At 33.0% G+C, this 24,433-nt stretch overlaps 2 protein-coding genes across 3 annotated transcripts; both read right to left on the reverse strand.

Annotated features, from left to right (window-relative positions):
• Positions 1–376: 376 nt before the first annotated feature.
• Positions 377–8,915, reverse strand: LOC129940090 (facilitated trehalose transporter Tret1-like). Its single transcript, XM_056048333.1, has 6 exons — positions 8,790–8,915; positions 2,132–2,292; positions 1,903–2,061; positions 1,656–1,798; positions 1,488–1,596; positions 377–1,427 (listed from the first exon to the last, which is right to left on the reverse strand). Exons 2-6 carry the CDS (start codon positions 2,250–2,252, stop codon positions 517–519), a joined length of 1,443 nt encoding a protein of 480 aa, XP_055904308.1. The 5' UTR covers positions 2,253–2,292; positions 8,790–8,915; the 3' UTR covers positions 377–516.
• A 988-nt stretch (positions 8,916–9,903) lies between these two features.
• On the reverse strand, positions 9,904–20,018 carry LOC129942655 (facilitated trehalose transporter Tret1-like). Of its 2 annotated transcripts, none has more exons than XM_056051683.1 (6): positions 19,870–20,018; positions 12,105–12,257; positions 11,883–12,041; positions 11,302–11,444; positions 11,131–11,239; positions 9,904–11,066 (listed from the first exon to the last, which is right to left on the reverse strand). In XM_056051683.1, the coding sequence occupies exons 2-6, from the start codon at positions 12,223–12,225 to the stop codon at positions 10,159–10,161; spliced, it is 1,440 nt and encodes a 479-aa protein (XP_055907658.1). In that variant the 5' UTR covers positions 12,226–12,257; positions 19,870–20,018; the 3' UTR covers positions 9,904–10,158. The 2 variants fall into 2 exon arrangements, with proteins under 2 accessions (XP_055907658.1, XP_055907659.1); XM_056051684.1 differs by having other exon boundaries at positions 12,105–12,244; positions 19,870–20,006.
• Positions 20,019–24,433: the final 4,415 nt, after the last annotated feature.

The following is a 24,433-nucleotide window of genomic DNA, read 5'->3' on the forward strand; positions in this document are numbered from 1 at the left end:
ATTTGTTTTCCCAGATTAGGCACAACAAATATGAAAAATAAATATGATTTTGTCATGTGTGCCAGAGCACACTCTTCGCATATCTCGCAATCTTTAATACAAACCACAGAATAAATACTGGCTTACCACAGGGCTCCATTTTATCTACGAATCTCTTTCGTATGCATTTAGCGGCACACTATTTTTTTTCTTATTGTAAACACTGTACTCTCATCTTGAAAGTCTAGGACACCACACAATATGCAACAATTTTGATGCCGAATTTAATAAGCTTCATTTCAAACATCAGAAACAAAATTTGAATTTCTGTATGATTAGACACTCGTTGCTAGAAGGTCACATGTAATTAATACTTCCAGAAATAAAACAAAGTCGATTATAACAATTTCGATCACATTTTTATTTAATACAATATTTACAACGCATTACATACAACTGTAGCCTTTTTAAATTAACAAATAAAGTTAAGAATAATCAAACCTTATTCTAATGGAATTATCCTTAACAAAGCTCAAACTATCTGCGATTGTTAAGTCTGTTTTGAATTTCTTGCAAACTCATGCCCTTTGTTTCCATAACAATGAACAGTGTAAAGAAGAAAGCACATGCACAGAAAATAGCGAACAAGTAGAACGCATAGAACGTGCCCAAAGCGTCTAGAGCTGGATACCATCTTGTGATGATAAATCCAAATATCCAACATGTTGATGCAACAATTGATGAAGCAATTGGCTTAACATTTCCAGGGAACATTTCGCCCATTACAGCCCATGGCAATGGACCGAAACCAAGACAATACACAATGACGAAAAGAATCAAAGCTGGAACGGGAAGCCAGAGAATTCCAGAAGCATCTCCGATATTTTGAATTAAGAAGAAAGTTCCCAATGTTGCCAGGCCAACACACATCACACTTGAAGACATCAAGAGAATAGCTTTTTTGCCCAATCGATCGGCAATCAGAGGTGTTACACCACTCGATACAACCTGGACAATACCAACAATAATGGTTGCGATGGCGGCATCAAGTCCAGTATTGGCCTTATCGAAGATAGCCTGGCTGTTGAAGAGCACTACGTTGATACCTGACAATTGTTGGAAAATGATCAATCCGACGCTGATTAAGAGAGCTTTCCTATTTCCGGCGCCCTTGAACACATCAGTGAAGCTTCCCTTGTTGGACATGCTCTCTTCGACTGTTGCCTGGATTGTAGCCATCTCATCTTGAACTCCCTCAGAGCTTTGACCACGAAGGAATTGCAGGGACTTGATGGCGTCAAGCTTACGACCCTTCTCAGCGAAGTAATAAGGACTCTCAGGGAAAAAGAAGAATAGCACCACGAAGATAACTGGAATCACAATACAGCACCACTGCAGAGCAAAGTATGATACATATGGACCAATTGCGTAAACATAAAGGATTCCAGCTGAAAGAAATAGAGAAATTAGCCTTGATGTGTGAAGAACTTGCAATAAATTTAACTTACAAACAATGAACAGTTGCATGAAAGATCCCAATGCACCTCTGCAATCGTCAGTGGCAATTTCACCAACATACATTGGCTGAACAGTCATGACGAAGCCAACTCCGAAACCCTAAGCAAAGTGTTACCGTTTAGGATATTGTCAAAATTGTATTTAAATACAAAAAATACCTGAATTAAACGAGCCAAATAAATCAACCAGATATTGCTTCCGAACAGCAACAAGGTGTAAGCAATGACGAAGAAAATCGAACTTGACAACATGGTCCATTTTCGTCCAATACCACTGGCAAGTGGTCCAGCAATAAAAGGGGCTAAAAGAATATTATGAATTTAAAAAAAAGTCCAATGATAACAAAAAAACCAAAATGTTGCTTCTAATAAGATTTAATAAGACTTCTTATCGGCGATAACTTACTTACTAAAGCTCCAAGTGCAATTAATGACGAGATCCATGCATTCTGTTCGTCACTAATTGAAAAATTCAACGGACTGTCTTCAGAGACATTTATCAGTTTTGGCAACATTGGTGATGTCCATCCTATGCATGTTCCCGCAGAAAAACTGGATAAGTTCACTATAAAGGTTTAGATTCATTAAGTTTAAAAATGTTTAAGATATGTTTAGTTAATTTGAATCAATCTTACCGCATATTGCAGTTAAATAAATCCTTAATTTCTTAATCGGTTCGACTCTGCCTCTGCGACCGTGCTCCATTTCAAAGGGATGTACTTCCGTGTATCTCGCTTGGTGTTCTGTTGAATTCATTTAGTTGTAGTCATGTGTAAATGACTTGATTTGAGAATAACTGTAATACAAAATTAAATTTAATATACCTACTTAAATAACTTAAGTAAAAGTTTTTATGAACACCTTTCACAGTTAAACCTTTTCGTAAAATGAGTGGATAAGTCAAAGTCTGTCAAAAATGTAATCACGACAAAAGTTAAAGTGTCATAATCTCTAGAATTTTTAATTTACTGATTTTGTCAACTTTAATTAAGGAAAACGTATATTTTTATCATTATCAAAATATTTTTTAATATTTAAAAATATATATTAAATATTAATTTTATCGTTTCTGCCAATCTATTTAACTTGATTAATTAGTATCTATAAGTTTTCTTTAAGACCAAGGCTAGATTTAATACATTGATTACTTTTTTAATAATAAATAATTTGGTAATAGCCACTCATCTTGTTTTAATCAGATTTGCCAAAAAAAGAAACTCTAATAGAAATTTTTATTGAGATAAAATTAGACACATTAATTAATTTTTGTGGTACCCGTGGCATGGTGGTTAGTGAGTTGGACTGTAATGCCAGAGGTCTTGGGTTTAGATCCCTGCCTGCGGCACTTAAAGTTTTTTCACTGTCTTTTGTGAGGAATTGACAAATTCTCCAAGAGTAGTTCTTATCATGAAAAGTACTTTCTCAAATTAGCCGTTCAGATTCGGCATATAAATTGTAGGTCGCCTCCATCCCTGCAAGTACTGTTTTCAGTGATGGAGGGGACCTTCAGCCTTAAGCCGAATCCGAATGGCAAATTTAAGAAAGCACTTTTCATGACAACAATTACTCTTGGAGAATTTGTTAATTCCTCACTAGAGGCAGTACCCGTGACAGTGACAGTCCAACGCACTAACCATCATGCCACGGGTATTACTCCATTAGCTTAAATTTTACAATACATTGAAATTCTTAAAATTCACTCGAATGCAATGACAGTTCGCCAAACCCAAACTTTTTGGGGCCATTGTGAAGCAACTTTAATAGTGAAACTGTTAAAAAAAAATAATAGTTCTTGGAAAAAGTAATTAATTTGAATTAAAAAAGTGATAATCGTTTACAAAAAAACTGAGCATATTGCTACTACATAATTATATAGTCCGTAGTTTTACCGAAAACATAAGTTTGGTGATACTACGTTAATATTAAAAATATAAACCATTTAACAAACGAAGTTTTTCATAAACACAGTTAATTAAGCCAGTCGATTACGAAAAATGACTTATCTTCTCTAATTGTGTACTGAGAGTGCATCATAATTATCTGGATTTTCATTCAAAAAGTCATCTTCAGTAATGAAGAACATTTTCACGTTGGGTTAAACGATTCTTGTTGTTATGCCTTACCCTTTCAAAAATGAGGCTAGAGTAAATTTTAAGGTCAATGGATTCCAATACCGAGCAGTTCTATGGCCTATATTGATGTGGGAGTCGTTTGTTTTCACCAAGACGTTGAAAATGCTGTTTCTTATACCTGTTCCTTGTCCCGAAGAGGTGATAACAGTTGGCCACACATCTCCTGTTAATAACACCTGCTCAATAATATATTCCAGCAATGAAGATGAAATTCGTTACGTTGTTGAAGACATACAGCCGCAAACGTACGAAGAGGTTTTAAATAATATCAATTTGTTCCTTCAGAATCCATTGATTTCTCTTTAAAAATTCTCCTTTTTTTAAATATCTATTTTAAAATCCCTAATCAACCTTATGAATAGGTATGACAATTATTGTTTTTGAATTATAACTAAATCTCGTTAAATAGTCTAAGAGCTGAGTGCTAATTTTTGCCGTGAAAGAAAACCAGTTGATATTGAAATTGCTGGTAGTCGCATTTTCCAACCAAACGAAAATCTTTGGACGTAGCCAATAAAATATATCGCATTTGAAAGCTCTTCGATACTAGAGCATATTTTGTTCAATTTAATGTTTAGTAATGGGATTTTAAGGGAAACCACATCTGTTATATGTTAACAGAAATATATGAACTCAATTAAAAATACCATTCAAAAAACTATAATTTTTCCAATCCATAAGAAAGGTGACCTTAATGCAGTTGAAAACTACCGAGTCATATTCTTCGGCTCCCTGAAATTACGCCATAGGAAATCACGCCAAAAAAATAAAATGGAAAAAACGCCAAAAATTCTCCATACAATTTTTTGGCTTTTTTTCCTAGGAAAAAGGACCTTAAGATTTTGGTGTAAATTCCGGATTTTTTGGCTTTTTTTTCCGAAAATTTCTTGGCGTTTTTTCCTTTTAGAATAATGACTTTGGACTTTTTTTCCAAACAAAAAAGGAAAAAACTACCAAAAATAAACTTTTTTGTTTTTTTTTCCAAATCTTAAAGCAAAAAACGCCACAAAACAAACTTTTTGGCTTTTTTTCCTTATCGAATAAGGAAAAAAAGCCAGAAAGTTAACCGTTCGTTCTTCCAAATCAAAAACAAAAAAGTACATGTTTGTCGAATGTATTCATATATGGTATACAAAATTATTATATAACGGCAAATAACAGTATTTTACATGTTTTTCACGAATTTTGAAGACCATATTTTGTTAAATTTTTTAACGTGATCAGTAGTGATTGATAGTTTGTTGTTTCCCTACCGTTAGTAGAAGAGCATTTTGATAAAGCGATGGACAAAATGGAAAGTTTTGATTATGAAATTTTAAGTGGTAAACAAAAAAATAGCAAACTTTTGTACGTAACAGAACTAAAACAAATACACAAAAAAAATGAGTGTATAAAAAAGATGTTCTTTACATTTGTTATATTAACAATTGTGGTGCTAAAATGAAAGTAAAAAGTGAAGGATTGTGTGTAAAAGCAAAGAACTTCGTTGACCAATGTCCGTGTTGTCGGGAAGGAAAATGTGGCAGATGTCCTTCAGGTTTATATTTAATACCCATACAAAAATTGACAAATTGAAATAAACAAAGTCATAAGAAAATGTGTTCTACAAAACAAATGCACAAGTACCTATGATATAATCAACGGCGGGGGAGGCAGCGCGTACGCGTCGCGTTCGCCGTTGCGGCGCGACGCGCGCTGCGCCGCGCCACGTGGGTTGCACCGCTCGCGCCGCTCGCGCCGCTCGCGCCGCTCCATGTTACGTCGTACGTCGTACGTTCAGATTCTTTTATAGACTTTTTGGGCTTTAATTCCAAATTAATTTTGGAAATTAAGCCAGAAAAAGCTCTGTTCATTCTTTAAAGGCTTAATTTCCAATACCAATTTGCAAATTACACCAAAAAGTTCTTATTTTTTGGCGTTTTTTCCGTTTTAGTATTTTGGCTCTTTTTCCAAAAGTTTGGCATAATTTCCACACTTTTTGGCATATTTTCCTTTTTGTTTTTGGGCGCTTTTTCCTATTTTTTTACGCCAAAATTATTTGGGCTTTTTTTCCAAAACAGTTTTTGGCGTAATTTCCTATGGCGTAATTTCAGGGAGCCATATTCTTCATGAATGAATTGCGAAGATATTTTGTGGTGTTCTCATTAACAGGCTTCAAAATTGGGTGGATGTAAACAATATTCTTACAGAAGTTCAAACAGGCTTTAGAAAGAACTATTCGACTGTTGACCACATATTTACTCTATCATCAATAGTAAAAGCATTTCAAGCAAGAAACAAAAAAGTATACACATTGTTTGTCGATTTTATTTGGTGAATAGAAATGCTTTATTTTTTAAACTTTCCCAACTTGGAGTGTCGACAAAATTCATCCAAATAATCCGTTGTTTGTACACAGATATTGAAGTTGCAGTCTGTGATGGCAAAACTTATTCAAAACCATTTAAATCACTTACTGGAGTAAAGCAGGGATGTCTACAAAGTGCTCTTCTATTTGCTCTTTTTATTAATGATATAGCTACGCACATTCCAGGAGGTGTCCGAATTGCGAGTATCGTAATAAATGTATAACTCTACGCTGATGACCTTCTTTTGTTATCCGAATCTGCAGAAACCCAACAATTGATGGTAAATCTATTGTGTCAAGTGGGGTCTAGTCATCAACACAGAAAAACGAAAGTAATGGTCTTTTCGGGATCTATTCGGAGTGAAGTTAGGAACACCTGGATACTCAATGGAAGTCGTTTAGAAATATCGAAAGAATACAAGTATTTGGTAGTTTTACTAAACCCAACCCTGCATTATAGCAAGCACCTTGTAGAAAAAGCAAAAACTTCACAAAGCTTAATTAATGTTACTTGGATCACATAAAACTTTCAACAAAGTATAATATTTTCAATGCAGTCGTAAAATCTTCGCTTTGTTATGCGGCACAAATATGGGGTATGCAAGAATACGAAGAAATGGAAAAGTTTCAAAGAAATTTCCTAAACAAAAAAATATTCAATATTCCCTTAACAGTACAACACTATTCAATTAATTTGGTCTGTCATAACTTTTTACTTTAAGTTTAAAGCTACAAGCTGGTTATTTAATTTAAGTGCTTGGTTTAATGGAAACTCGTTTATGTAAGATAATGATGCTCTACGAAATTCAGAATAAGTATTGTTGGATGAGGACATGGGATAAAATTTCTGCTTCCTGTGGAGAAGTTTTGCAGATCAACCTCAAGAATATTGTTCAGATGCAAACAAAGTTCTACGAAATCATCCAAAAACTTAAAGAATATAATCGAAATCAGATGAATGAAAATGCCCGTCAATCGGAGAGCAGACTACTCTATAGCCAGCTTAATTATAAATTGTGTGACAAGAACTACTTCCAAGATTCTCTCTCCTATAAAGATATTTCCCTAATTTTAAAATCAAGATGCGAACTTCTACATTTAAATGGAAAACCATATAACAGAAACTTTGACCAATTTTGCATTTTATGTAACTTGAAAGCTAAAGAAGATTGCTTTCATTTCATCAGTGTGTGTCCAATTTTTAACCATCAAAGAAGAGTATGCTTTGGTAAACCAGCCCTATCAGAAAAAGAAACAATTGAATTTTTAAATGGATTAGATTGGGCGAACCTTGTCAAATTTGTCAGGTCTAGCTACCACCACAGAATGCTTATAATAACGGAATATACATAAGTCATGTAATGAAATTATTTATACAATCAAATCATACATAAAAATTCATAAAAGCTGTTGTAAAATTTATAATGATTACTTGCAATAAATGAATATTTGAATTGAATTGAATTGAACATTAGAAGTTGAAGTTGTGCTAAACTCTTGAAAAACGCAAAGTTGTTTGAAATAATTTTTATGACAACATATCGTAAATTACATTAAATTTTAGATTAATAATCCCAACAATTTAAAGCTTAAAAATTATTTTAAAACTTTCAGACGTCGAAGTTTGGCAAAACTTTAAAAAAGGGAAATTAAAATACAATTCTCTAATAGTTATAATTTCGACATAGTAAATAAAAATAATGTTACTATGAGAATTTGTAATACCTTCGAAATTGCGTTTTGAAGTTTTAAAAGAGATAATATCACGTCTGCAGTTGAACCATAAGAATTTAAGTACTACGTAAGGAAAGAAACCATATAGAGATTTCAAGAGAATATTTGCCAACATATAATATTGGCTACTTGAATAAGACTATGAACATAAGGCCTTCTAAATAAAATCCATGAAAATGAATAATTTTGTCCACGTTTTAAAAAAATCATTTTTGATAGTTTATTCGATATTTAAGTTTTATGATTTTCTTTTATCTGTACTGAGCAACCCATCGGGTTCGTGTATTGTATGAAAACCATGTATGGGCAAAAGCCCCAATATTGTTATTTATGCTTTTAAGCTCATCTGGGTGGGACATATTGCCCAACTGCAATTTGGGCTTTATGGCGGGCCGTTCATAGATTTTAATGAACAGTTTTGTTTTATTAAAAAAACTATATAAAACCATTTTATGAATTAAGAAGTTTAATTTTGTATTGATGCTATGGTGCTGCTTTATTCCCCATGCCCCATCCTTATTCCACCTCGTATTCTCAAATAGACTTATATTTCAAAATGTTTATAAAGATCACCATGGTTTATAACGTTACCGATTTAGGTAATTATCTGAATTCTATTGAGTTATGTCTTTTAACTATAAAACATCGGAAAGTTTTTTTATGCACCTAACCCACAGTGAGCCCTATGTATTTCACGAATCACAAACTTTAACAATATAACTTTAACAAGGCGCTATGAAAACCTGGAAGGTCCGATGACATTTAAATACAAAAGTACACATCATGACAATCGTCGTGTCCGAAGAAAATCAGTCTCTCCATTTTAAACCTCAAAGGAACTTGTTTTTATACTCACTGATATGTTTTTTAAAAAAAAAAATTAAATGGATGCCATTTCTAAAAAATGTACAAGTTTTGAATTACAAGGGCAATATAATGGCTTAAGTATCCAAATTGTTAAGAAATGTTTAAATTATTTTAAAAAAAAGATTATAGGAAATTCAAGAAATCAGTATTTTCAAAACACACTGAACAACCGGGTTCAAAAAGTTTATAGATATTATTTTTTTTAAAACTTACAAAACAACCTTTCCGAAATCCTCTGCGTATTCACGACGACTACGACGACGACGATGTTCGCTAACCGAATTTCTAGATTACAATAATTAAATCGAACCTAATCAAAACCAATTTAAAGACATTTAAAAAAAAAACAAAAAACAACAAACCTTCAGAGTCATCAAATCTCCTGAAGATTATCAGCTTTTTGGATTGTTGTTCACATACTTCAGTATTTCAACTTCAATAATGATTTTGTACAAAGGTACCAGATATACAAATACAATAGTATTGGATTTTTTGAACAGTAGTCAAGAACCTACGCTAAGGTGTTTTGACTTATAATTCCAGATATGGAACTTTTCATGTTTCAACCATGATGCATGCTTTGAAAACGTGCAAGAATATAAGTTAATAGGTAACTGTGACATCAGTCATCGTGGAAGATCTTGAGTTCGAAGAAAATCATAACTTTTTTGTTTCTGCGAAATTCGAACTCGTATGAATTTGCAAATATAATCGATGTTGGATCGGTGAAGTAGAAGATTTGGTGTTTTAATTGGTGTTTGTTTTTGATAGGTTATTTCAAGATAATAGTTTTAATATTTTCTGTTTTTGTTTGTTTCTTTCAGTTTTTGGAATTTAATCTGTAATTCACACGCGATATCAGAGTATTGCTCACAGAAGTTGTTTTTGCGGCCTTGGGGGTTGTAACAATTAAAATAAAGTTGTGTTCGGATCTAGTGAGATTAGGTTGAACACTAATGTAAAACACTTTTCCTAGGCCCATGACTCAAGGAACCATAAGTGTTTCATCTAGGGTTGTGGATAATATCGCCATTAAATAGGCATTGGACACAATTATTTTAGAAAGATTTATATTCTTCGTTTAAGCTGGCATAATATAAGTCGTTCATCTTCATCTCCTCACCAATATTCAATACTTCCAAATTGCAATCTTGAACATTTTAACCCGTTTTTTCCTAAACATAAATTCAAAGTAATCTTTGGGATAGTCATATAAGCCTAGTCAAATAGTTTTTAGATCATGGCTTAGAGACTCAACGATAAATAGTTTACCATCGTTTTTGTTTTGAAGTTCTCAATACGACACATTTTTAAAAAACTACAATAATCATTTTCGATCACATTTATTTGAAAACATCAATCAATTAATTGAATCTAAAATCGCATGCAACTTTATTCAATCTTAAATCTATCAAAACTTTGCGCAAAATTTTAATTTATGAACAAATAACCACAATCAGCTATAAACAAATTATAGCAAACAAAAATACAATAATATTCTTATAAAATTTAAGAACAAAAGAAATCAAACACATTAAATAACTAAAATTCAACCTATAAATGGAATTATTTGTTGGTATAATTATTTTCCATTGAGTTTGTCTTGAATTTGTTGAAGACTCATTCCCTTGGTTTCCATTACAATAAACAGCACAAAGAAGAATGCTACTCCGCAGAAAATACCAAACAACCAGAAGGCATAGTAGGATCCAAGTGCATCGAGAGCTGGATACCATCGAGTGATAATGAATCCAAAGATCCAGCAAGTTGATGCAACAATAGATGAGGCAGTGGACTTAACATTGGCTGGGAACATTTCACCCAGCACAGCCCATGGCAATGGACCGAAACCGACACAGTAGACGATATTGAAGACAATCAAAGCTGGAACTGGCAGCCATAGAATGCCCGATGGATCACCATTAATTTGAACGTAAAAGAAGGCACCCAACGCGGCTAGCGAAATACACATGACTCCAGCCGAAACCAACAGAATGATCTTACGTCCCAATCGATCAGCGATGAGAGGTGTCAGACCACTCGATCCCACTTGAACACATCCAACGATAATGGTTGCAATTGCAGGATCCAGACCAGTGTTGGCTTTGATGAAGATTGTCTGACTGTTGAACAGGACGACGTTGATACCGGACAATTGTTGGAAGGAGATCAAACCAGCACAAATCAACAGAGCCTTCCTGTTACCCTTGTTCTTGACAACGTCTGCTACTGATCCCTTATTAGCAATTGATTCGTCTACGGTTGTTTGGATCAAAGTCATTTCGTCCTGAACTCCCTCGGCACTTTGGCCACGAAGGAATTGAAGGGCTCTCACAGCATTACTCTTTTGGCCCTTGCCGGCGAAGTAGTAAGGACTCTCTGGCAGGAAGAAGAAGCACACAGCAAAGATGATTGGAATAACCAAACAACACCACTGCAAGGCCATGTAGCTGACATATGGACCAATGGCGTACGCATAGAGAATTCCAGCTTAAATTCAGAAAAAAAACGTCAGCTCCTGGCTTTTCGAGAAACTCTAGATTTTTCAACTCACCGACAATGAAGAGCTGCATGAAAGATCCTAGCGCACCACGTGAATCATCTGTTGCAATCTCACCAACGTACATTGGTTGAACTGTCATAATGAAACCAACTCCAAAACCCTAGAAAAATCACCTATCTTAAAGTATGTTTTTAAAAGTGTTTTAAGTTTGTAGAAAGATACCTGAATTAAACGGGCTGCATAGATCATTCCGACGTTTCCACCAATCATCATAAGTACATAAGCTAGTACAAAGAAAACCGAACTGGAGATCATTGTCCATTTTCGTCCAACCATGTCAGCCAAGGGTCCCGCAACAAAAGGAGCTGTTTAACAGAAAAAAAACATGGAATTTTATTAAAATGGCGCCCAACGTAGGAAATTTATTGCTAACAGTACTGTTCTACAGTACGGAAAACAAAAAATCAATTTTATTAGGCACCCAATGATAGTTTGCTGGTTTGTTAATTGATTATCCATGAGCCTTAAAGCCAACAAAGATCTAAACAAGATAAATGGCGCCCAACATGAGACCCGTGAAAACTATATTTCGTACTGCTTTCTTTTTAAAACTGGCATAATATAATTTTGTGCATTACAATAGTCATTCCTGACTACTTATAACAGCTTTAAGTTTAAAATTAAATGGGATGTAATCCAGTTGCTCTAAATGGCGCCCAATTCTTGTTTACTCAAACTATCCAAATTGTTATCTTCTGAACATGACCAAACGTTTCAATAAACATGATTTTAATTCTACTTACTAACTAAGGCACCAATTGCAATTAAAGATGAGATCCAAGCTTCTTCTTCTTGAGTAATCTTCTCCGACAAAGGACTATCTGATGTTGCCTGTTGTAGTTTTGGCATAATTGGCGATGTCCATCCAAGACATGTTCCAATTGCAAAACTAGATAAATTGGCTAAAAAATAAAAAAGAATTAAACAATTGTTGTTGTTAACTTTAAAAAAATGTATAAACATACCGCAAACAGCAGCCAAATAAATTCGTGATTTTTTAACTGGTTCCATTCTGCTTCTACGTCCGTTATCAATTTCAAAAGGACTTACTTCACTATATTTGATTTGTTGTTCCGTTGAACTCATTTAGTGATAGTCATATGGCCTGTTTAGAAGGACTATAAGGGTAAACATTAAATGTAACAGTTGAACAAAATAGTTAGCAATATTAACTACAACATTATTTTAATTCATCCCTTGAGACGCGAGCTGTTCGCTCTGTTGTGAAGTATACTATGATAAATTTTAAATGATCTGAAAAGCTATGCAACAAAAGTTCTTTTTCGCACAAAGAATTGAATTTATAATAAAGGGCGGGTGTAATAAGTACAATAACTTTTTATCCATTAACATTGAAATGATATCAACATTATGTAAGTGCAAAGTGCGTAGAAGCTGTGTTATCTGTAGTTTTGTTCATTTTTATTTTCATAGTGTTGCAGTTTTATGAGAGGAAATTCTCTTGGGGTCATTAGCAATTAGAATCACTTTGTTTTCGTTCTTTACACCATAAATAAGAAAATATTTCTTGAAAGTTAAATTAAAAATTAAACCTACCAAATTTTTAATAATAATTTGTTGACCTTAATAAATAATAAAAATAAAAACACTAAGCTAAAGCGTCTTAAGGAAAAAACTGTGTTTTATTATTTGGTGACAAGGCGCTTATTTCCACTTCATTTTTGAAATTCAAAAATCGTTGAACAATTCAACCAAATTTTAGCAATGATAAATATGAAGAAATATTATGAAGTTTTCAATTGGTAGATCAAATCATTTTTTTTCTAGTAATTTAAGGGGGTATTCTGGTCTAGAAATAAAAAATTATCGATTTTTTTTTTATATTTTCATAGTTTAACTATTTAAGAATATGTCTACGAGAGGATTTTCCCAAATTCAAATTATTTTCGGAGAAATAAGTATTTTGCTGAGCAGCCATTCAAATCGGTTGCAACAAATCGAACAAAAGACATGATGGGGTACTTTAATCACGTTTTTCTCAGAACTGTCTTTTTGAATCTAATACCCACGATTTCTGATACCGAATCGATTTACTTGAAATTTTTAGGGAGTCTTCTTTAGCGACTTGTCTACGTCCGGAACTACTTCCATCCCCAAATTTTAATTTTTACTATTTTTAACAAATCAAAGAATGTTTAAAAAAGTGGTAAAATGTTTTTTGTTTATCTTCTATTATTTCCATTTGACAAAATAAATTGATAAATTCAGATTTAAATTTTTGAGGAAATGTCACCTAAGCAATAACAACATTTTATCTGTCACCTTGACAGATGTGATTTGGGATAATATCGATTGTAAAAGTTGTATTTAAAATATGTTAGAAGTAAACCGTTTTGAGAATGTTCTATGCTTGTGTCTTTTAAAGGCACTTAAAATGACACAACAAGAAAGGGTGGTTAAATTTTAATGACCGATTTTGAATGGAAACCACACCTAAAGTTTAAGTCGTTAAGGGAAAAACTTCAAACTCAAAATGCATATCGTGAACTTCGGGATTTTTTCGGTCAATTTAATTGCCCAATCATGCTCACAGTCAAAAACACGTGGACAAATTTGAGCAAACCGGGTCTGTACGAGACTTGAGAAACCGATGCATGTCTAGCTCGAACTGCAGGAAATATTGCTGCTTTTTGGGATAGTGTGGCAATGGGCTAGTTGCTTAAAAACCGCCCACCTCATCTCGTTGTCGGTCGTGCCCAACAATTACAACTCTCACGCTCGTCGTTTATGAACCTTATACATAAAAACTTGCATTTACACACTTACAAGGTGTAGTTGGTTTAAGTACTAAAGCCTCTTGACCATTTCAAGAGTCGTCAATGGTCAGAATTGTGGCAAGAAATGTAAATAAAGGATGATCAATTTTCTAAGAAAATCATCTTCAGTGATGTGGAACATTTTCAATTCAGTGTATTTGTCAATAAGCGGAATTTCCGCATTTGGCGAATGATAATCCAAAAGCGTTGTCGAAAAACTAAGTGCGGCTGTTTGGTGAGGTTCATAGACTGACTTCATCATCGGGCCGCCACTTGGTGGCGATGTCAGTTGGCCGCCAAGATCATGTGATTTGAGCCCGTTGGGCTTATTTGTTTGGTGGAATTTGAAAGAAAAGGTGTACCGCACTAAAATGTTAATGATCTTTAAAAATTTAAATAACAGTATGTGTAGGTATTTTAACCTTTTATTTACATACTTTAGGGCTAAGGTGTCAACTTTAATTATTAGACTTTTGTATAACACTGTTGTCCAGCATGATATGGTCTTACTATTTTATTTGGACGACTTCCGACGAGACTCCTACAGGATTCTAAATTTTCAATATTTAAGAGCTAAAATACAATACTTAAGAGGATTTTGGTGCATTTGGTGTACTGACGCAGCTATAAGACAAACTAAAATAATGTTTTGCGTGACCCTTTTGAACATAGTTTGAGTAACCAAAACTTAAAAATTGTTACGAGAAAAATGTTTGGTTGAATTTAATGAAATAGGTGCATTAAAGTACAACATTTCTCTAATAAATAAATAAAAACAAATTAAGGTAAACAAATAAGTTGGGAAGAAACTTTAGTGTGGCACTCACAAACTACATGTTGCAGAATCTCTTTTCACTTCAGTTCTCCAGAGATTCGAAGCTTCTATATTGAATTAATAGATATAAAACGCTCATTTAGTTTAAGGAAAGTGTCACTTTTTCTGTTTTTGAGAAATTTTTTTTAAGATCTTATAAGTTTTTGAATTTTATAGGAAATTAATTTGAAAGGAAAAAAAAACACTTTGTCTATTTATGCGCGTAAAAATAAAAATTATAAGGAATTGAAGAAGAATTTCAGGAATTTAAAGGCAACTTAATATTAAATTAGTGATCTTTTATTTGAAGTTAGTTCTTAAAAACATAAATATTTGCTCTTTCTCTAAGAAAATATCTTATGAAAATAATTTAAACCATTACTCAAAATTTGTATCTTCCCATAGGAAGTTATTGTAATGGGTCCAATTTGTCAAATTGAAAATTTTGACATTTCTCAACGTTCCAAAGTCCCTAGAGTTCAAATAAAAGATTTTTAGAAAGATATCTGTGGGTGCGTGTGTAGGTTAGCATGTTCGTACGTCCATCGACTTCAAATAAATTTTGTTATAATAAAACAGAAAGTACTCTCAAGAAAATTGCGTGGGTGTTTTTTTACCATAGCAGTTTAAAAAAAATGTGAACATTTTGGTTAACCCTAAATATCTTACGAACCAATAACGCTAGTTTGATGAAGTATGTTGGCAGGGAAATGCAGCCAAACAACAGGCACGCAAAGCGGCGCTGCATAAAAGGACGAGAGCTGCTCATGAGCTCTATGAGCAGAAGAGGCGAGAGGAACGCCGACTTCTCAGAAGGAAATAGAGAAGGCATGAGGAGCGTGCGGTCGAAGATGTTGAGAGGTTTAAAAGCAGGAATGAAGTTCGAAAGTATTATGAACAGGTGAAACAAAATTCACATGTACATAAACCTAGAACCGAAGGCAGCAAGGACGAAAGTGGAAACATCATAGTGGAATCGCAGTCAATGCTGAGGATATGGAAGGACCACTTCTGCATATAACGGAGAAGACGAACGGAATTCCGCTGTCAGGCAGGATGATTTATTCAACATAGACGACAAAAGCCAACAATCCCGTTCTCTCAACTTAGACGAAGTAAAGATTGCCATATCTAAGCACCAACTTATCTGTAAGATATGGTTGGAAGAAGGCATGCCTGATGAATGGAAACTCAGTATTGTTTGCCCGATTGTGAAAAAAGAAGACCCTCTTAGCTGCACCAACTATAGAGGAATCAGTCTACTTAGCAACGCCTATAAAATCTTCTCTGCCGTAATATGTAAACGTCTAACGCCCATCGTCCTTATCAGTGTGGTCTTAGACCAGGAAAGTCCACAGTCGATCAAATATTCACATTACGGCAGATCCTGGAAAAAACGAAAAAACGCAAGAACACCAAATCGACACCCACCATCTTTTCATCGATTTCAAGGCCGCATATAACAGCCTCTACAGACGAGATGTAAGAGCCATGTGTAGTTTTGGCATCCCTGCCAAATTCGTCCGTTTGTGCAGGATGGCCATGGAGAATTCACGCTGCTTCATAAAGGTTGGAAACAACTTAGCAGAACCTTTTAATGTCAAAAAAGGTTTAAGGCAAGGTGATGCACTGTCATGTGATTTTTTTAACATCGTGCTTGAAAGAATAGTTCAGAGCTCACACGTCAACACTAGAAGCACAATGTTTCAAAAGTCTGTCCAATTACTAGCATATGCTGTTGACATTGACATAACCGGAAGAACTCAGCGTGATGTCACATAAGCCCCTTATGTTAGTATTGAGGCAGAGGTGGCAAAAATGGCTTTAACGGTTAATGAGGGCAAAAGAAAGTACATGCTGTCGTCAAGAAAGAACATACAACACCGACGTCTTGGTCAAAACGTCACCATCGACAGACGTAACTTTGAGGTAGTGAAGGGCTTCTTCTACCTAGGCTCCGCTGTATACGCAGAAAACAACATCAGCGCTGAGATCAAACGCAGAATAACTCTTGCTAACCGCTGTTTCTTTTGGGCTAAGAAAGCAATTGATTGAAGTATTCTCTCGAGTGACCAAAGTGTCGCTATATAAGACCCTTATCATCCCCGTCGTGCTATACGGTGCAGAAGCATGGACTATGACAAAGGCAGATGCAAACACCTTCGGCCGCTTCGAGAGAAGAGTTTTTCGTGTGATCTACGGTCATGTATGCATCGAAGGGAAGTGGAGGAGAAGATGGAGCGACGAGCAGTACAGCGACGTAGACTTAGCCAGAAGGGTAAAAGCCTAACGACTAAGATGCCTGGGTCACGTAGAGCGCATGGAAACCAATGCTGAGGCACGGAAAGTCTTCGAATCCACACCCACAGGACAGCGCAGAAGAGGAAAATAGCGGATCTGGTGGCAAAAAATATACTGAAAAAAAAAATTGTCACGTCAAAAATTTTACTAATAAAAAATGATTTCATCTCCAAAAGAATTTTGTCCAATGAAAAAAAAAAAATGTTTACTTTGTGGTAAAAATTTGAAAAATATCAAATTGACAGTTTTTTTTACGAAAAAATAAAAACCTAAACAAAAACAATTAATAAAAGTTGGTAAAAATTAATTTTCAACTCAAATATTTTTTTTAAAACTATGAGATATTGGCTTTAAACTACTTTTATCTTTTAAAAAATGTTGTTGTTAACATTCAAAAAAAAAATTTAGAAAAATGGAATTGACAGTTTTTTTTACAAAAATACCAAAAACCTAAAAAAAAAAGTACTCAAAATTGTTAAAAATTGATTTTGGACTCAAATATCTTTTCAAAAATTTGAGATTATGGTTTCCAACTAAGTTTATCTTATAAGAAATACTGTTTTCAACATTCGGACAAATTTTGAGAAAAATCGAATTGACAGTTTTTACAAAAAATAAAATCTTAAAAGAAAATTTGAGGTAGGTTCGTAAAAATTGATTTTCGACGCAAATGTCTTTTCAAAAATTTTAAATTATGGCTTCGAACAATTTCTAATTTATAAGAAATATTGTTTTCAACATTTAAAAAAATTCTGAAAAAAAGTACGAAAAATAAAAACCTAACAAACAAACTTGGTAAAAATTTACTTTTGACTCAAAAAGCTTTTCAAAAATTAAAAATAATATTGTCTTCAATTTTTTTTCATTTCAAATTAATATTATCGTTATTAGAAGAAATGCCAATAATTTCCTAAATAATTGGAATTTGATTCGAAATCAATATCGACCATACAAATTTAACCATCCGTGACAGAATCAAAATTAATAAAGTGCTGTGATGCGGTCCACATTCGTACCCGTGTCTCAATTAAGTATTTCCGGAAGTTTTATACATTTTTTGTTTTAAAGCAATTTATATCGTTTTTTAGTATTAACAACATTTTTTCTAAAACATTTACTAAATATTAAAAAAAAATATTTTGTACATAATAAAATACTTTTGAAGTGACTTATTCTATTCAATATTGAGACTTTCAGGTCCAAAACTATTTTTTCCAACTTTAGTAGCAATATTTTATGAAAAAAAAATAATCATTTTGATTTTTCTAGAAAATGTACCAGATGTCGAAAACGTTATTCTTCTATGCATGTAATTACTTTCGAGGTAATATAATTTTTTGTTCGCAAAATATTCGAGTTGATAAATATTCTTATGCTTTATAGAAAAACGTAAGTTGGTGTTTTTTAGAATGTTTACCAACTTGGTATTACGTTACAAATAAGTGTCAGTTTGTGCTTGAGATATAGAAGACGAAAAAATGGATAGCAAAACATTAGAACATAGGAACTTAGAACCCCTTGACATTGATTCTAGAGACGTCGAAATGTCCAAATTTTCAATGCAATAAATCGGACCCCTAAAATAATTTCTTATAGGAAGTAAAAAGACGTACGTACATATATTTCACATTTATCAATATTTAAAGAATATCATGTTTCCCAGTGTGTAATACCGCGTTTATAAATAAAAATAAAAAAGAATCAACCACTCCAATTATTATTTCAAGTGTCTATGCAATTGTATTTTTCCAGGAACTTTTTAAAGGCGTTAACATTTTGCATTACAATAAATTTACTTGGTGATAAACTACTTGACATTAGATCTTTTAGCACCACTTATGTTAAGGATTTTTCAATAACAACTCTTCTTTTGGTTGTCCAACTATTTCGTCAGCTGTCAGTCTTGAAGCTGTTATCTTTGATGTTTCAAAACTACTCCATTACTAAAATATGGAATGATCCGTGTTTTTTTTGCAGTCGCACATAGTTGAAAGAAAAGTTTTCGATGGTGTTATTTCTAGAAGTGGTGATCACAATTGAATGAAATCTTGTGATTTAACACCTTTAGACTTTTTTCTTTTCTGCCAATTAAAAGATGAGCTTTTTGTTCAACGCTCGATCCATTCAAGATCTTGGAGTTGTAATTCGTCATTTTTTGTTTGATTTTTCTTTGAATAAAAATAGTGTTTTTCTTAATGAAGATTCTTATTGGAAAACTCTGTGTTTGCTCATATGAATAATTCTAAACACTTTTACAAAGAACCCGAACTTTGAACACCAATTTAAACCACACAAAACCTGTGTGTCAATGATCTTATTTGAACTCGCGAAGCCTCTTTTTCTTCTTTAAATTGTATTAACCATGAAGCTTATCTATGACGATAGATTTGTTTTTTTTTGTAATATCAATTTAAGTAGCATTTCACTTTCCCTTCTCAAGCTCACTTAAAAGGCATAATAAAGTCGAACTTATTCCGTCACCATCAGCGCCACTATAGAAATAGGTGATGTCTACTTAAAAAATGTCATGCCAAGTAGACACATCCAGACAGAAAATTTTATTCATTTTCACTCAATTAATCTGTGGCTTTTGAAAATCACTTGATGAACACAATAACTGAGCAATTGAGTGTAGCATTTCAAGACTCCCATATTACAATAATGTGATTTAGGTTGAGGAGGTTAAGGTGTCATTTACAAAATCTATCAAAATACTTCACAATGATGTTTTTGTCACAATGGAAAAATGGAAAATAAGCAAAGCACAATTTATTTGAAAAACACAATTTAAATTCTTAATGTTTCACAACTTCTCTTAAAAGGCACGAAAGGACTTACACAATATTTCTATCTTTTCTTGTAGGCCGTTTTTAAAAAACGGTCTTGCACGTCTTTTGCTAAGTTCCACGACTTTTACTAACCGTATTCTTTTGAAGCTATGGTTCAATTCGTTGCAACGCTACCATATATAAGACTTCTGAGGGTATTTAAAAAAAAAAAAACAGATAGTTATGAGAAATAGAGAATTCATCAAGACTTATTCTCCTTATCAAAATTGCACACTTGAATTTTGAGACTTCAGAGCAAAAGAAAAAAGAAAAACTTTAAAAGATATCAAATATAGATAAATTGGTTACATGATATAGTTTCGTCCACTTCGGTAGCCTTATAAAACAAACGAACCAACATTGATTTCAATAGTTAAACACATGCTTGAAGATCGTGCAAATATTAATATTGTTGTTATCGAGAGTCAAGATATACCTACTTGCTGAGTTAATGTAAGGTTACCTACTACGTTACGTACGTTAACACAAGAGCATTGTAAATATTAGATCACATTAGAAACATGTCGGAAATATGATAAAATTTCAGACGTTGTAGTTTCTCTCTTCCCAGGTGGTGTTGTAAAAATTTGGTGAACTAGAATTCGAAGAAGACTTGGAAAAAAACGGAAATGATTTACTCATCATGCATGGTATTTCTCAAATCAAAAAAGTGTGCTTTTGGCAAGACTATAAAACTTTGTGTTAGAAAAGTGACTAATCAAAGGCGATGGAAATTGGAGAAAGGAGATACGATGAAGGTGGCAAATACTTGGAAAGAGTCAAAGGACAGGCATAAGGCAATGCGTTATGAGATTTTATACAAGACACGTCTCGGAACTTGGTTTCTTTAAACAATCGACCAAAAACCAAAAATGATTGTCTTTATCGGCTTTTTATTTAAAATCTTAAAAATCATCCAGACTTGCTGAATTAAACTTTGCTAAAGCATGTTGCCTTATTTATACTTGTTTACAATTTATTTCGAAGACAGTTGCCCGTCTACATAAGGTAACAAAAAAAAAACAATTAAAAAATTAGGTTTGTGTTTTAGTTTTGAATGATAAACAAATAAGAATGGAATCTTTCTCTGATCGTTTAGAAATTTTCGGCAATTTCTATTTGCCCACTAAGCGTTATTTAGTTGAAAATAAACGTAATCCACATCACATCTCCCAAATGCGATGATTTTAAGACCTTGCTCTCTATAGGAGCAAAATACGATGAAATGTCTTTTGTGAACTACCTTATTCCAAAAATAGATGAAGAATTGGGAAACTGGAAATTTATTCAATCATTTTCACGATTTTCAACCGCGCAAGTGCTTCACGTTTTAGTTTTGCAAACTAGGATTTACAAAATTTGAATGCGCTGTTGAAGTACGTTTTGTTTGTTTATTCAGTAATGACTTATTTTATTTATTTATTTATTCTAAACAATTTACAAAATTAATTGTTGCTAATTTAATATATCTTAAAGATTCATGGTTGGCAGGATCTAGTACATTTTCGTCCATTCGCAAGAAAGTTTGACTTCTTTTCCCAATGTGGTTACCTCTTTCTCTAAGTGTGCTGCTAATATTTTTTTAATCAAACGCGATAATTCTGGTACTTCAATTGTTAATGGTAAAGTTTCCTTAGCTGCGGTGTTAGCATCTTTGTTTCCCCTTGATGTATACATGTCAGGTACCCAAGCCAAGCAAGTATCTTTGGAGTAGTATAAGAGACTTCTCACATTTTCTAAGGACTGCAATTTCTTGAAACCACTTTTAAGGTCGTTTAATATGCTGAGGTTGTCAGTGAAAATTATTTTTTTTTTCAGATAGATCCTTGGTGAAAATTAAGCATTTCAGAATTGCAGTAAGTTCTGAAATATAACTTCCAGATGAATCGGGAAGAAGTCCTTGGCAGATTATTTTTGAATTTTCATTTGATTCCAATTCCACTACTGCATAAGAGGAGTTTGGATCCTTAAACGAACCATCTATACAGAAAATAAGATCGGCTTTTTTATCAGCGATCACCTGACTATTAAGTCCTTTTAATTTTTGATCCGGTGTATTGTTTTTTCTTATTACTTGCTAGGGAAGTGTCGATTAAGAGCAAATTTCGTTTCGAAGGTGGAGGAGGAACCTGAACTACCTCATCTCAGAATATGTAATCTTTATACAATATTATACATACAGGAAACATTCCACATGGTTGGAAAAGTCAAACGACTTTTGGAAGCAATCGACTCAGCAAATCATCAAGGGCACAAGATAGAGGAGCTTCTATTCCCCCAAATAAGATCGAATCTATTCACATTTGCAGAAAAAGAAAGTGCTCCTGATCACCTCTTTTTCTGCGAAGTTCTTCAATTCGACTTTAAAGAGAACTCAGGATACTCGGCATACTTTTTCTGGAAATTTGAAATGGAATTTCAAAGAATTCTCAAATAAAAAAAGCAACAATTTTACTTAAACTACGCAACAATGCCCTCAAAATAATGTGCTCCAAACGAAAAGGCCCCCATATAGAAACCGCCATCCGACTAGCAAAGACCTTTTTATTTGGTGCTCTTTAACGTGGTTTGACCACTTTCAAATGGACTTCAAAGAAAAATTTAGAAACTATTAATGCTGCCATCAAACAATGCTTCCGAACGGCAACAGGTGCGCTAAAAACAACAACTATATTAGCACTTCGAAGAGAAGCTGGTTATCTACCATTTGAACTCTTAGCTAAGAAAAGATCAATTTCACTTGGATGCAAGGCTCTTGGAAATCTCTTGCACCCTTTACACAACGCTACAAACCAATCGCTTAGCATAGGAAAACCTTGCAAGATTTCAAAAACGGACTACACTGATGAAACCTATTGTTGAAATAACTTCAAATAATACGAAATTACGAAACCAATAGCGCATACAGGACTGTAGAAGTCGTGATCCCATGGAGATAATTTATTTTTAATTTTTTTAGGAATTCCCTTAAATTCTAAAAGTACTACTTTAAACTGAGGAATGGACCAAGAACATAATATGATTTGAAAATTCAGCCCTAATACAAACGCGCAGCACAAATTTAACAACTTTTGACTATTGGACATATGATCCATAAAACTCAGACATATAATTTGTATGAGGAAAAATTTCAACTATGATGATCAAAAACAACTAAAATCTTGGCTTAAACAAAATTTAGAATTGGAAAAATCTCTATTTGGACTTTAAATTATTTTCATCTTTTCTGAAAAAAAGAGTAAATAGTCAGGTTCTTAAGAAATAACCTTGAATAAAATAGCGCTTATTCGATACTAGCTCTTAATTCTGAAACTTGTCGTCAATTTCATCGAAGGTAAGCGGCTTTCTTTTTTCCTTTCAAAACCGATTTTCTATTAAATACAAAAACTTTTAAGACCTTAACAAATTAAATAAATGTACTTTTTGAATCGAATTTGCTTTGGATGCTAAAAACTGAAATTAAAACACAAATTTCAAGAAGATAAATTTCCCAAAAACAGCAAAAGTTACATTTTCGTTAAACTAAAAGCTAATTGTAAAACATAATGAGCGTTTCGTATCTTCTAAGAACTGAATTGAATAGAGATTCAGCAAAGTGTAATTTTTAAGTGTTAAACTTATTTGCTTACTTTAATTTGTTTTTATTTTATTTTTAGGGAAATTATGTACTTAAAAGCACCTACTTCCCTAAATTCAAGAACCAGGAATTTTTCTCTCTACAATTTTAAAGTCATGTAGAAATTTTTTTAAGATCAAAATATTTTCCATAGGTTTACGCAAAAAAAGTAATTTTTTTAATTTGTATCATCGAATTATTTCCAATCTACGAATAAGTATAGACTTATATTGATAGTAATAATAAACTCCCGAAAATTGAGTCCAAACAAAATAAAAAAAAGAGGCTGGGATGCGGCCCACACTGATAACTTCCCATCCCGTCTGTCGATTTGTCTTGCTTAAAAGTTTGTCTATATGTACTCGTGTCAATTTTTACCAAATTTGCGTACTATTTTTTGTAGATTTTATTTTTTTATGAAAAAACGGACTGTTGGATTTTCATATAAAAATTGCTGAATATTGAAAACAATATTTTCTGTGAAATAAAATAAGTTTAAAGCCAATATTTTTAATTTTTGAAAAGCTATTTGAGTCGAAAGTAAATTTTGACCAAGTTTAAGTATTGTTTTTTTAGGTTTTTATTTTTTGCAAAAAACTGTCAATTCCATTTTTCAATATTTCTTATAAGTAAAAATTAGTTAGAAGCTATTATCTCAAATTTTTGAAAAGATATTTAAGTCGAAAATCATTTTTTTACAAACTTTTGTTAATTTTTTTTTCGATTTTTAAATTTTTTTACAAAAACTGTCAATTCGAATTCCTCAACATTTTTCAGGATGTTGAAAACAATATTTCTTATAAGATAAAATAAGTTTGAAGCCTAAATTTCAAGTTTTTGAAAAGATATTTGAATCGATATTCAATTTCTACCAACTTTGAGTAATGTTTTTTTTTAGATTTTTATTTTTTTATAAAAAAAACTATCAATTTGATTTTTCTCAAAATTTTATCAGATG

This window comes from Eupeodes corollae, chromosome 1 (genome assembly GCF_945859685.1).
Source record: "Eupeodes corollae chromosome 1, idEupCoro1.1, whole genome shotgun sequence".
In the NCBI taxonomy this organism is placed as follows: domain Eukaryota; kingdom Metazoa; phylum Arthropoda; class Insecta; order Diptera; family Syrphidae; genus Eupeodes; species Eupeodes corollae.

Coding starts and splice junctions, on each gene's coding strand:
- LOC129940090 (XM_056048333.1), bottom strand. CDS start 2,252: ATGAATTCAACAGAACACCAAGCGAGATACACGGAAGTACATCCCTTT. Junction 2,062..2,131: donor TTATTTAACTGCAATATGCG/GTAAGATTGATT, acceptor AAACCTTTATAG/TGAACTTATCCAGTTTTTCT. Junction 1,597..1,655: donor ATTTGGCTCGTTTAATTCAG/GTATTTTTTGTA, acceptor CACTTTGCTTAG/GGTTTCGGAGTTGGCTTCGT.
- LOC129942655 (XM_056051683.1), bottom strand. CDS start 12,225: ATGAGTTCAACGGAACAACAAATCAAATATAGTGAAGTAAGTCCTTTT. Junction 11,445..11,882: donor TGCAATTGGTGCCTTAGTTA/GTAAGTAGAATT, acceptor TCTGTTAAACAG/CTCCTTTTGTTGCGGGACCC. Junction 11,067..11,130: donor CATGCAGCTCTTCATTGTCG/GTGAGTTGAAAA, acceptor TCTGAATTTAAG/CTGGAATTCTCTATGCGTAC.